Source organism: Daucus carota, chromosome 3, assembly GCF_001625215.2.
Source record: "Daucus carota subsp. sativus chromosome 3, DH1 v3.0, whole genome shotgun sequence".
NCBI lineage: Eukaryota > Viridiplantae > Streptophyta > Magnoliopsida > Apiales > Apiaceae > Daucus > Daucus carota.
This window is the reverse complement of record NC_030383.2, coordinates 56,461,110-56,473,006: the sequence shown is the minus strand read 5'-3', so window position 1 is coordinate 56,473,006 and position 11,897 is coordinate 56,461,110. Positions and strand designations below refer to the sequence as shown.

Genomic DNA, 11,897 nt, shown 5'->3' with positions numbered 1-11,897 from the left:
AACCCATAACAAGTGAACGCAACCCTAGTCACATTTTTTATTCCTGACAGATAATAAATTAGAGGACATGCATCATGGAGTATATTAAAAGTTTAAGTTAAAATCCCAAGATTTATCTGGATCTATACCAGAAAAGTTTCTGAGAATAAAGTAAACTACACTCTGGACTCAGGTATTTGTTTAGTCTATCATCTTCATCCTCTTAGATTCACTGATAAGAGCAAGCTGCTCGCGTTAGCTTATTCGTCATGTAGGACACTATGTAACGTGATCAGCAGAAAGATTTGTGGATGGGACCAATGGACCAGTGATGCAAGTTCTATAATAGAGGTTTAGTTGGGTAATTATTCATGAAATACAGTAAGTTATTTTGGTTGCAACAAACTTGAGCAGGCAGAGGTGGCTCCATGAGTACGGATGTAGGGGTGGTTCGGTTAGTACGAGACATCTTCACGCTGTCTTGTAGCTTTTTTGTACTTAACCATTAGGCCCCCTCGTTCTCATGCTTATCTGACTCACATTTTTGTCTTTGATGACTAGCTTATAGCAACTTATAGTCGGGATCATGTAGTCTTGTGTGTGTCATGTAGTCATGTGTGTGTGTTCGCGCACACGCATAACAAACCATATTACCATTCTGAAATGCTGTCAAGACTTTGAAGCATTCACAGTTATACTGCAGACAGAGCAGGCGTTTCTGTTTGATCGACTTCTTAATCTTCGGCTCTGATACCACTGTTTCTTTATTATATGATGAGTAAAATGCAACGTGGTGACTGAACTTTATCCGTTTTTGAACTTTAGCTATTCTAACAGTGTAACTTTAAAACTTGTGGTTTCAGTGGGAAAAAAACAACTCTATATCAAGCAGAATGATAAATCAGAAGATAAGATTACTTATATGCAAATCACCTTTTTGGTAGACAATATTATGTGTTGATTTGATCACATAAGATATTAAATATATCATTTTCCAAGTCTCTATAATATTATTGATATGAGTTATTGCAAAAGGACAAGGTAATTAAAAAAAATTATGTGAAAGCTGTGTATGGGAACTTGAACCAATAGAGAAACTCAAAGATTTGGCACTAGTGTCCCACAACTACTATTTAACATATGGTAGCTTCACCTCCCTTTGTCTTGTGGATTTGTGTTTTAAGTATTTGATAGCACTAAGTCCACCCCCTCCATAATAAGTATCTGGTTCTGGAGTGCTTTCTGGTTCTGTAAATGAAGGTAGGAGAGGAAATTTAGAGATTGAATGTATTATGATAACTAACATCTTCGATTTCTGACCAACATTTGTAATGTTTCTAGCAGATCTTTGGTTGGATGCAAGGCAAGGTAAGCGGAAAACAAGGGTCCAAAACTCAGAATTCATCAGCAGCTAATAGTGAGTCTTGAATCTTGATCGATGGTTCTAATTCTAAATCAGCATGCTAAGTTCAGCAGGGTATTCAGATTATGATTATATGGATCATGTTTTTCTTATGTTTTTGGCTTTGTTTTGTCAATATAGAACGAGTTCTGCAAGAATCTTTAAAAGAAGAATTCAGTGACTGGCCTCATGGACTGCTAGCAATTGGCACATTTGGGAATAGGAATGTGACAGAAGAAATAGAAAACAGGATTCCTCATCCGACTGAAGCCTCCAGTCAGAATGATCTACAAGATCTTACCCCTGAAGAAGTTGAAGAGCTTCAGAATGAGTTGAATCTAGGCTTAGATAAACCGGGAGTTGCATGTGAATCATTGGCCGAACAAGACAGTAGCCTGGACACAAGTAATTCATCGAGAAAAGATATTCAACTCCAGCGTACCAGCAGTGCTGTTTTCAGCAGGGGGAAGGATAGTCACTTGGATAGTACCAGCAATGGCATTGGCAAGAAATCAATGTCGTTTCTCTTCAAGAAGATGCTTCTCTGCAGCAGTGGATTCTCCCCAACTCCTAGCTTGAGAGATCCATTTCTAGAACCGATACACGTAGAATCAAGAATGAAGAAGGTAGACATATCATATTGTACGACAAGATAACAATATTGACAAAATGAATACTGAATTACTAATTTCAAAATATTTCATAATTTTAACTCTTTCATCTATCTGTATCAGATTCTCACGACTATCTTGAGCAAAAAGATATATCCACAAAGTTCTAGTCCGAAGGCTAATACCCCGAGAAAATATTTGGAGAATAAGCAATTTTTCATGACTGACAGTGAAAGTGACAGTGAAGATGAAATGTCTCAGGAGGCAAATGATGGAAGTAAATGGGTCAAAACAGATTCTGATTGTAAGTTTTTTCTAGTGTGCTTATTACCATTCAACTTCTGTATGACAGATTTCAACGAACTCTTCTACGATAGATTAATAATCACTTCTTGATGCAGATATTGTTTTAGAGATATGATCAACCTCAGCTTCAAGATTTTGTACAAGAATGGTCTGCGATTCTTTCATTGCCTTGTCCCGACCTTGCATTGCCATGAATCTGACTTGCATATCTGTGACGAACCCTTAGGTTGTGTTCCTTGTCAGTTCCCTGTCAGTTCAACATGTGATTCAACAATATGGATGAAGTGAAGTTTGCAGTAAGTCATGTGTTATGTGAAATTGTTTGAAGAGAAATAAAAGAGTGAAATGTGAGGCAGTTTATATACATCCTTCTTCTCTTTCCCTGCAGTTATTGATATTATTAAGATTCTACATTTGTAAATGAATTTACCAAGCACTGCTTTACTACCAGAAACAAGAATCTCAGGGAAGACATATGCATAGATACAAATTCAAATTCTATATGATTTACGACGGCAAGGTGTTGGGGCCAGACAGTACAAATCAAAAGCTAAGCAACTGACCCAGATTAGCGGTAAACCAGTGGTGTCTTGTGGTGAATGAGTAAAGTTCGTTGTGAGTACTTTAGAATTCGAATCCATAGCAATATGTGTATAATTGATTCAGAAGTTAAATCAAGTTAGCCCAAGCTCTTATAAACGAGCCAAATTTTAGAGACTTGCAAACATGATAGCTAAACAAAACTTTTTGCAGACAAATTACTTGAACCTATTCAAGTAATTTTCACGGCCATCAACGGTAATTGACATCTTCTAGAGGCTCGATTTCACGGCCATCAACGGTAATTGACAAGCTTAGTAGAAGATTTACAAACACTTACAATTGATCTTATAAGTAACTCAAGCCAAATTGGACTCAGAATTGAGCCAAGTTTGAATACGAACTCCAACTCTATAACAAATTGAACTCGCAATTCTGTTCAAACTCGACTACAAGTTACTATCAAATTTTGCAGTACTATCAGATTTACCTCCCTTGATATCACTTTTACTATCAAATTTTGCAGTACTGAAGCACCAAATCATGGTGCTATACCAGGATTCAGAAACAACACAGCACAAACTGCAAACTTGTCATTATTTACGATACAAGCAAGATAGAGCTTTTCTTGCGTAAGAGGACCCCAAAGCAGAATTGGGTATACTGGGGGAGCCTCAGAATATGTAGTACTCTTCTACTTCAGAAGAACGTTAGGAAAATCTCATATTAGCCAGGGAGGCTTAGTAATGAAATGAGGGACTTGTGAGCAGGGAACCGTGAAACGAGATCAGAATGTTTTGCCAGCTCGAAGTCGGCAAACTCAAAGGCTGGAGCACAAGTGCATCCAACAAGAGAATAGTGCTTCTCAGCGTCCATGGGTGGATTTTTCTCAATGGCATTATTAGTGACAATCTTGAAGTCGTTAGCTGGAAATGCACCAAACCACACATTTGGTGGCACAGTATACTGCAGTAGCTGATCTTCTTCTATTATGTTTGATCCAAGGTCAGTTAACTTCACACAGCCATCTGTCTCGTTCAACTCCACTACCTGAAAGAAATTAGTGAAGAAAAGAACACTGATTTTTATAATTCTGGAAACATCTACTGCGAGTAGCTGAATTTAAGGTGTTATGAAGTGTAGTGCAGTTTCTAATTCACGCGACAACTCTATAATTTACATCAATCTGAAGTACCACATAAAAATGGGCTCATACCGTCAGAGGATCTCCCAAGTAGAAGTTCCAGGTTTCTGAACATGGAATACGATGGATGAGAGACACACTCCCAGATGGTACAAGAAAGTATATATTTGTACTGATAGGCCGATCAACTTTGTCTGTCAAGACACATAATCAGAAATTCAGAACAACATATTGGTTCGAAACTTGTAGCCAAAGAACAACATATTCTAGAACATCATACTGCTTTGAAACTGAAAATCAAGAACAACATGAACTAGAACATCATATTGGTCTGAAACTCATAATCAAGAACATGAACCAGAGCACGATATCAGTTCTACAAGTCCAATAATCTTTATCACAATCCTCTATATCTCTGAATTTTTTGATAAACTGATCATTAAACACATGGTGCTACTCAGCTAATTACTTGTTCTTCTTCATGTCTGTCCCAAAGTTCAGTTTTGCTTAACTAAAAAGATGTAAATAAAACTGGAAGAGAGGAGATTACATTGAGATGGAAGTTGAGATGTGGAAAGTATGAGTGATTTGTCTCTGAACGTTTCTGTGTAAAATCCACCTTCTGGGTTAGCCTTCAGGTTAAACTTCTCAATTATCTGTGAAGTTGTTATTTCCATTTTTTGCTTCTTCAATACCCTCCACTTTTTGACTATTATTCTATGTATGTATATGAAATCATCAACTGTGAGTAATTTCATGATAATCTGAACTATTTGACAAGATAAAAATATAAACATAATTGTGCATCAAGAGATGAGGGTAGCATAAAATATATACTCTCCGTAATCTATTCGACCTACACTCGGAAAATGTAATATAAATATCCAATAATTTAACCAATTCTGAGTTGATCCTGTTCAAATATCTTAATAATATATCCCAAATTTTACATTACTCCGGAGTTACCTAGTCGAGACAAATTGGGTCGAATATAAAAACACAAGTTTTTTTGACTTCAGAACGAATATCGAATCAATATACATGAAATTTTTATAACAAATTTAAACTTTTTCAAATTCAAATTCAAAAAATTAGGTTCAAACTCAAAAAATTAGGTTCAAACTCGAAAGATATCGGATTTTAATCTATAAGGTAAAATTACCATGACCACAACAGTTGACTTGCAAGAGTTTTATTTCTGTTAAATAATAATATCCGAATTTCTATCATCCATCGAGAATGCAAAGAACACCATATAGCTTACCACCTTTCTCAAAAATAAAAAATAAAAAAAATTACATTACAACCTAGTTAACCATGTATCCATTGTTTATGATTGTCCAGATCTGGACACCCAAACGAAATTAAAACAAACTACAACACTAATCAATCATCTGGTTTCAACTAATCTATAAATATCCTGATCATAACTTCTCCACTTCTTTCACTTAATCCACTTCAAGATCTACACACACATATGTACTATATATCTATGGACACCTCAAGAACATGATCAAGCTTTGATCATCCCTAGGCTCCTTTTCAACCATGGTAGAGTCCCCACCACCACAATCCCTGAAACCCCACCATAAAAAACTCAGCTTTACATCCCAAAGAACCCTCTTCACTCTCCTCATCATAATTGCTGCCTCTTCTCTGTTCATTTGGGGCAAAAGCTTCAGGACCCAGTTGCCCATTTTTCGAATTAGTGTTGTTGAGAGTGTGCAAGTGCCTGCATTGCGCCCTGTGGTGTTTAATTTGACTCAATTTGGGGGTGTTGGAGATGGGGTTAAGGTGAATACTGAGGCTTTTGAGAAAGGGGTCATTGCGATTTCGAAGCTTGGGGAGAAAGGAGGGGGGCAGCTTGTTGTTCCTGCTGGGGTTTGGCTGACTGCTCCGTTTAATCTTACTAGTCATATGACTTTGTTTCTTGCTGAAAATGCTGTTATTCTTGCGATTCAAGTGAGTTTTTTTTTTTTTTTTTTCTGATTTTTTCTGATTTTAGTTTTTGTAGTGCTTTAAAGTTTGAATCTTGATTATGCAATGATGTTATATTAGGCGTACTACACAACTTAATTAATCCAATTTGAGCCCAAATTACTAGTTTATCTAGTTTTGATTCTGTTAAGCTTGTGTATTCATTTGATCAAATCCAGATTTTGGTGAGTTTAAACGGCAAGCAATTAAAACTATAATAGATTTGTTGATATATATATGATGAATACAGATTACTACTTACCACAGATAATGAAACACAGAATTTTGCAGCGGTTATGAAGGACTCAAAACACATTCATTCATGTCAAAGTTTTGAAATTTTAGAACAGGGAGATTACTGCTTTACTAATATGACACGAAACATGAAATTGGCACCGCTATCTTACTTATAACTTTTTAACTTTGGACCTAACGTGTACTAGTATAACAGTTTATTGCAATAGAAAGTGATGATATGGTGATACTGAATTACTGATATATAACAGACACTGCTAACACTTCATAATTTATATTGTATTAGTATTCTATATAAACTATAGAAATTAACCACTATCTGGGCTAGCACTAAAATTATGTTGCCAGGCGTTAGTTATAAAACAGGATTCCGAAAGACCAGGGGCTATGTAACATCAATCAGCGAAATAATCGTATTTAAATGTGTCAAGCAATGCCACACGGGTACACTTGTCCTGGACTGCCATCCTTTCTTGAACAAGTAATGGGCGGCAATGAAATCCTACCACTGTCAAAATATTAAAAATGATGCCAAACAATAATAATATTAACCCTTATAATTTGTAAGTCCTGCAGAATATACTATCAACTAATTATTCAACCACTCATCTCGTATCCTATTTCCCCAATTGAATCCTTGAATAAATATAGAAAATCGGCTGGTGCTTTTCTCACACTAGTTTCTGAAGGCCAGCTTGGTCTTCAGAGTTTAGACGTTGCTAGTCCCCTTAGTTCTGCCAAAAACAAGATGGTGGGGAAGGGGCCTGCTGTGAAAGCGTGGGATCTTACCTGATATTGGAAAACGTAGGCTGAAAGAGACTGTCTTGTATCAGGTAAAGAGAAGAGGGTGGTAGGCTTATTAGGGCTCGAATCAACTCACGTGAATGCCGAGTCTCTCTCTGCAGTCAACACCTTTGGAATACCCCAGAAAGGAATTTTGCTCCATGCCAGCAGCTGTGGTAAAAGAGATTTGTCGTCTAATTCCCCTTGTTAAAAAATTTCTCATTAATTTTACCATTGTAGTTCTTCTTATTGGGGTAAGGACATGAACGGGCACTTCTTCGACCTAGTCTGACGCGACAAATATATCCAGAAGCAAGTGTGGTTCACCAGTTCCACCTGGGCCCAGCAGCGGCGGGAGTGGGGAAGCCGGAAGTTACTAAATAAGTCGGAGGAAGAAACTAGTTGGACAACTGTTTTAATACCCATGGCTTTGATACATTTCAAACTCGAGAGATCTCTACCGGAGCAGGTGGTATCTAAGAACAACTTGAGATTCTTTCTTTTTCAAAAAGATCCAGATATTTCAAATGTCACTTTAAATTTGGCTAGGGATTAGAACCAGTGAACGCTCTCCACCGTGCTTGTGTGGGCTCTAAATTTTGGGTAGCTTCCCGGATTTCCTGCAATATGTGAAGTACTGGACTACTAGAAGATCGAGTCGAGTAGAGTTTTCTGGAACATATCAATAAGCTGCCCTTGTTTTAGATCTTCTATCTCTAGCATTGACTACGGCCCGAGATCACACACAAGTGTGTAGTTGCATATTTTATAGACCTGGAGTATGATTTGGGGATTTTTAATTTTTTTTACATAAATTGATGTGTCTAGAAGATATGCTTTATATGCTCTCCATATAATTGGATCTATTTAAAATGGATAGACACTGGCATGTTTATCTAATCAAGTTATATATGAGTAGCACTGGGTTGGATCATTCCTCTTAAGAGTTGGAATGCCAAATGTACATCATGCTTACAGTCTCACTTCCACTATTTATGTGTGTTTTTTTTTTTTGCTCTAAAGGATGAGAAATACTGGCCTTTGTTGCCTCCTCTGCCTTCATATGGACGTGGGAGAGAGCATCGTGGGGCTCGATATGGAAGTTTAATTCATGGTCAACATCTCAAAGATGTTGTCATTACGGGTTAGTATCTTGTACGTCTCCTTGTTGAAACCTATGGTGTGCAACAATAGTTTGTCAAAGCTATAAGTGTATGTATAACTTAAAATATTGTAAGCCTTTTTGGTTAATTTTAAACCTCATGACTGAGCCTTGGAATCTGTCAGAGGGTTTGATCTGTGATTAAATTTATTGTTTGTCTGTGTTCTTTCGTATTGACTAAAAGTATGTTGCTTAGGGAAAGAGTAGGTTGGTCGGTTGAACAAAAACCTGATACTCGGAATCCAGAAATTGTTCCATTTTTGTAATCAGAAAAACAAAAGACAACTTATCTGAACTATCTGATTTGGTTTTAAACCATGCAAAGCAGCTGACAGGACCAGTAGATTTGGTGTATTTATTTTAGGGTATTAATGAAATAACATAAATCTCTAAAACAACTTGAACCTGAATCTTTTAACTTGTCCTCATAACATTCCCGACTATCCATGTTTTTTACATTGTAAAATTTGCGGAAGAGCTAATGAAATATGTACTTGTAGCTTGTAAGTTATTATGTAGATCAGGCATTGTTGCGGGCATTGGAACCAATAATGTCAAGGCTATCTATGAAGGTTTTGGGCAGCCTGTCACTTCTTTCTACTCTTCTGGGTTAACCTTAAAACAGGAAGAAAAATAAGAGGATCGAGGACTGGAATAAGTGTGTGGGTTTGTGTTTTGCATATGATGTAGGGGAGAATAAAAAGTATCAAAGGGATGAGAATGCACTTGTGGGTGTGCTTTTTTTTTTTTTTTTTTTTTTGGGGGGGGGGCAGAGAGTCAGAGAGAAGATTAAATATTTAATGCATATTTTCTTCTTATTAGTTGAATGATCATGCTTTAAGTAATCAATCTGATTATGTAAATGCTATTGTAAATGACAGGGCATAATGGTACCATTGATGGACAGGGACATTCATGGTGGAAGAAGTATCGTCAGAAGCGTCTGAATCACACAAGAGGCCCACTTGTGCAGATTATGTGGTCAAGCGACATTTTAATATCAAACATAACCCTGCGTGATTCTCCCTTCTGGACGTTGCATCCATATGACTGCAAGAATGTGACAATCAGAAACATGACGATCCTTGCTCCCTTATCTAAAGCCCCAAATACCGATGGCATTGATCCTGGCAAGTGTGTTTCTCTACATATCCTCTTCTTCTTTTTCTTTCTTTCTTTTTTTGCCCAGTTCTCCTTGTCATCCTTTTTACTAATCATTAGCTAATGTTTGAATCCCCCTTTCAATTATCTTCCCAAAATCCTCTAAGCGTTAGTAGCTTGTAGTTTACCGATGCTTATTTGATATCCTTACCTAACACACAATATTTAGAAGTTAAGATTTTCAATTTTCTTGCTAGGTATAAGATATACCAAACATTTTTAGTCCTAGTATCGAGACAACTATTATGTCCACAAAAAGATGTGTGCACTATTATTTAATTCCGTTTAATTATCATGCTGCTGATTATAAACCTTTTGACTGCTTTTTTCTTTTAATTTAGACTCATGCGAAAATATGTTAATTGAGGACTCTTACATAAGTGTCGGAGATGATGCCATTGCAATAAAAAGTGGTTGGGATCAATATGGAATCTCATATGGTCGTCCCTCGAAAAACATTCTTATCCGGAACCTTGTAGTTAGTTCTATGGTCAGGTGAGATTTCCTGTCTACTACATGTACCTTTGCTATATGAGTAATGTCGTCGAGGAATAATATTGTAGTAGTATTAGTAACGAGTCTAACGACCTTGTCCTGGTCCATCTGTACCTCTGTTAAGATACTCTGAAGCTCCAATAACTTTAAAGTTAAGGGCTCTGTGATCAGTATTCTTTAATTGACAAAGCCACAAAGGAAAACTATATTTCTTCCCCTCTACTTGTAGTCTTGTATATACTCGGATTAGTTGTAAATATTGACAAAGTAGAACTGAACACTAGTGTGCACATATTTGTTTGTTTATTTTTATATGATATGAATTTAAGTCCATATTAATTTATTTGACTATGCTGATTTGCAAAATCCATGTCAAATATGGACTCCTTGTAATATGAATTTAATAAAACTAATAAAATAAAGAATGAAAAAATTATGTAATATATTTTATAATTTACTTTAACAAAGAAGATAATGTGATACCAAGGAGGCGTTATAAAGAGTAGAGTCCAACCAGTAAATTGTTATCTTGTTCAAAGAAGCACCCAACAATCATATCTTAGATTATCACACTTATCTCAAGCTAAAATAAGATATTACTGTTAGGTGCTTCTTTTAATAAAGTAAGATATTGATTGTTGCATGTTGGATGAACCTACTGCCTGCCCATATACACCTAAATTTGCTTTATGATTAAAACTGATTATTCTTCAGTATCTGAATATGATGTCCTTGTCATATCAAATGTTTGATTTTCCGGCCTATCTCATTTTCAAAATAAGTTGCAGATATTACTGCAATTCTTTTTCCCTTTAAGTAACTCAATTTTGTGGTTCATGTCCTTCATATTATAACCTAAACCTGTGTTGGCTAAATTATGACAGTGCTGGCATATCAATAGGCAGTGAGATGTCAGGTGGAGTGTCAAATGTTACTGTGGAGAATGTTCTTGTATGGAACTCAAGGCGTGCTGTTCGAATCAAGACAGCCATTGGAAGAGGAGGATATGTTCGACACATCACATACCGGAATCTGACATTTGAAAATGTCCGGGTTGGAATCGTCATCAAGACTGATTATAATGAACACCCGAACAAGAATTTTGACCCGAAGGCTATTCCTGTGCTTCAGGACATAAGTTACAATTCAATCCACGGTGAAGGTGTCCGTGTACCTGTCCGTATATATGGAAGCCAAGAAATTCCAGTGAGAAATGTCACCTTCCATGATATGTCAGTGGGAATTACATATAAAAAGAAGCACATATTCCAGTGCGCTTATGTACAAGGCCGTGTAATAGGATCCATTTTCCCCGCGCCATGTGAAAACCTTGATTTGTATGATGAGCAACAACGGCTTATTAAGAAGTCCGTGTATCAAAATATATCGGATATAGATTATGCTTTCTAAGATGATTGCAGATCATTTTCCAGAGTCTGCCATTGCTCACTATCCTGACAGATAGTCTGAAGTTACCTGAATTAGTTAAACCCTATCCTCCTTTGTTGTATTATTTAGCAGGCTGCCCGATTTGTCTTTGCCTGTTCCTCTCACAGAACATGTACATAAATTATGTATACAAGCTGAAATATATTCTTGAGTACAAAGAAATTTTTATATATCGTTTTCGAAGCACTTGATTTAGGTCTGCATCTCATAGATTTTACTTCAGAGGATCCAATGCTTGCTTTTATCTGTTACAATCACCACTATTAGTACACCTCTTGATCTTGTTTGTCAGTTTCAATATAGCCGGATGCTAAATGATTTACAGGGGAGGGTGAAATGATCCTGCCAATGGTTAAAACTTTTTGCAGATAAGATGGTAACTGCAACGTGGGGAGGGTGAAATGATTCTGCAGTTGGTTAAATCTTTGTGCAGATAAGAAGGTTAAATCTTTGTGCAGAGAAGATTGGTAACTGCAACGTTTCAGAAGCAGCTAAGAGATTTCTGCCAACACTGATAATCTACCAAGGGTCTTGTTCCCTTACATACGAATGTATTGTATGACATATTATTAGTCGTTTTCATGTAAGGGAACTAGACAACTTAATTCTAAGTTTTTAATGTATGATACAGTA

At 36.5% G+C, this 11,897-nt stretch overlaps 3 protein-coding genes and 1 long non-coding RNA gene across 5 annotated transcripts; 3 read left to right on the top strand and 1 right to left on the bottom strand.

The window, feature by feature from the left end:
- The first annotated feature begins 1,098 nt into the window (after positions 1–1,098).
- On the top strand, positions 1,099–2,719 carry LOC108210666 (protein NEGATIVE GRAVITROPIC RESPONSE OF ROOTS). 2 transcript variants are annotated; one of them, XM_017382048.2, is made up of 5 exons: positions 1,099–1,239; positions 1,324–1,396; positions 1,523–2,007; positions 2,116–2,296; positions 2,394–2,719. In XM_017382048.2, exons 1-5 carry the CDS (start codon positions 1,234–1,236, stop codon positions 2,411–2,413), a joined length of 765 nt encoding a protein of 254 aa, XP_017237537.1. In that variant the 5' UTR covers positions 1,099–1,233; the 3' UTR covers positions 2,414–2,719. The 2 variants fall into 2 exon arrangements, with proteins under 2 accessions (XP_017237537.1, XP_017237536.1); XM_017382047.2 differs by having other exon boundaries at positions 1,321–1,396.
- Positions 2,720–2,794: 75 nt separating this feature from the next.
- LOC135151331 (uncharacterized) lies at positions 2,795–3,498 on the top strand. The gene is made up of 3 exons (XR_010290131.1): positions 2,795–2,913; positions 3,052–3,139; positions 3,365–3,498. It is a non-coding gene; the product is annotated as an uncharacterized LOC135151331 (long non-coding RNA).
- LOC108210668 (uncharacterized) lies at positions 3,029–4,790 on the bottom strand. Its single transcript, XM_017382049.2, has 3 exons — positions 4,533–4,790; positions 4,055–4,176; positions 3,029–3,888 (listed from the first exon to the last, which is right to left on the bottom strand). Exons 1-3 carry the CDS (start codon positions 4,777–4,779, stop codon positions 3,565–3,567), a joined length of 693 nt encoding a protein of 230 aa, XP_017237538.1. The 5' UTR covers positions 4,780–4,790; the 3' UTR covers positions 3,029–3,564.
- A 485-nt stretch (positions 4,791–5,275) lies between these two features.
- LOC108215190 (probable polygalacturonase) lies at positions 5,276–11,434 on the top strand. Its single transcript, XM_017387578.2, has 5 exons — positions 5,276–5,944; positions 8,021–8,141; positions 9,041–9,289; positions 9,662–9,815; positions 10,700–11,434. Exons 1-5 carry the CDS (start codon positions 5,531–5,533, stop codon positions 11,223–11,225), a joined length of 1,464 nt encoding a protein of 487 aa, XP_017243067.1. The 5' UTR covers positions 5,276–5,530; the 3' UTR covers positions 11,226–11,434.
- The last annotated feature ends 463 nt before the right edge of the window (positions 11,435–11,897 follow it).

Bases quoted from the DNA above. Each gene is read 5' to 3' on its own strand.
- LOC108210666 (XM_017382047.2), top strand. The intron at 2,008-2,115 runs GTAGACATATCA...TATCTGTATCAG, and splicing joins TAGAATCAAGAATGAAGAAG to ATTCTCACGACTATCTTGAG. The intron at 2,297-2,393 runs GTAAGTTTTTTC...TTCTTGATGCAG, and splicing joins GGTCAAAACAGATTCTGATT to ATATTGTTTTAGAGATATGA.
- LOC108215190 (XM_017387578.2), top strand. From the start codon at position 5,531: ATGGTAGAGTCCCCACCACCACAATCCCTGAAACCCCACCATAAAAAA. The intron at 9,290-9,661 runs GCAAGTGTGTTT...CTTTTAATTTAG, and splicing joins TACCGATGGCATTGATCCTG to ACTCATGCGAAAATATGTTA. The intron at 9,816-10,699 runs GTGAGATTTCCT...AAATTATGACAG, and splicing joins GTAGTTAGTTCTATGGTCAG to TGCTGGCATATCAATAGGCA.
- LOC108210668 (XM_017382049.2), bottom strand. From the start codon at position 4,779: ATGTTTATATTTTTATCTTGTCAAATAGTTCAGATTATCATGAAATTA. The intron at 4,177-4,532 runs GTAATCTCCTCT...GTGTCTTGACAG, and splicing joins ATCTCAACTTCCATCTCAAT to ACAAAGTTGATCGGCCTATC. The intron at 3,889-4,054 runs GTATGAGCCCAT...AATTTCTTTCAG, and splicing joins ACTTGGGAGATCCTCTGACG to GTAGTGGAGTTGAACGAGAC.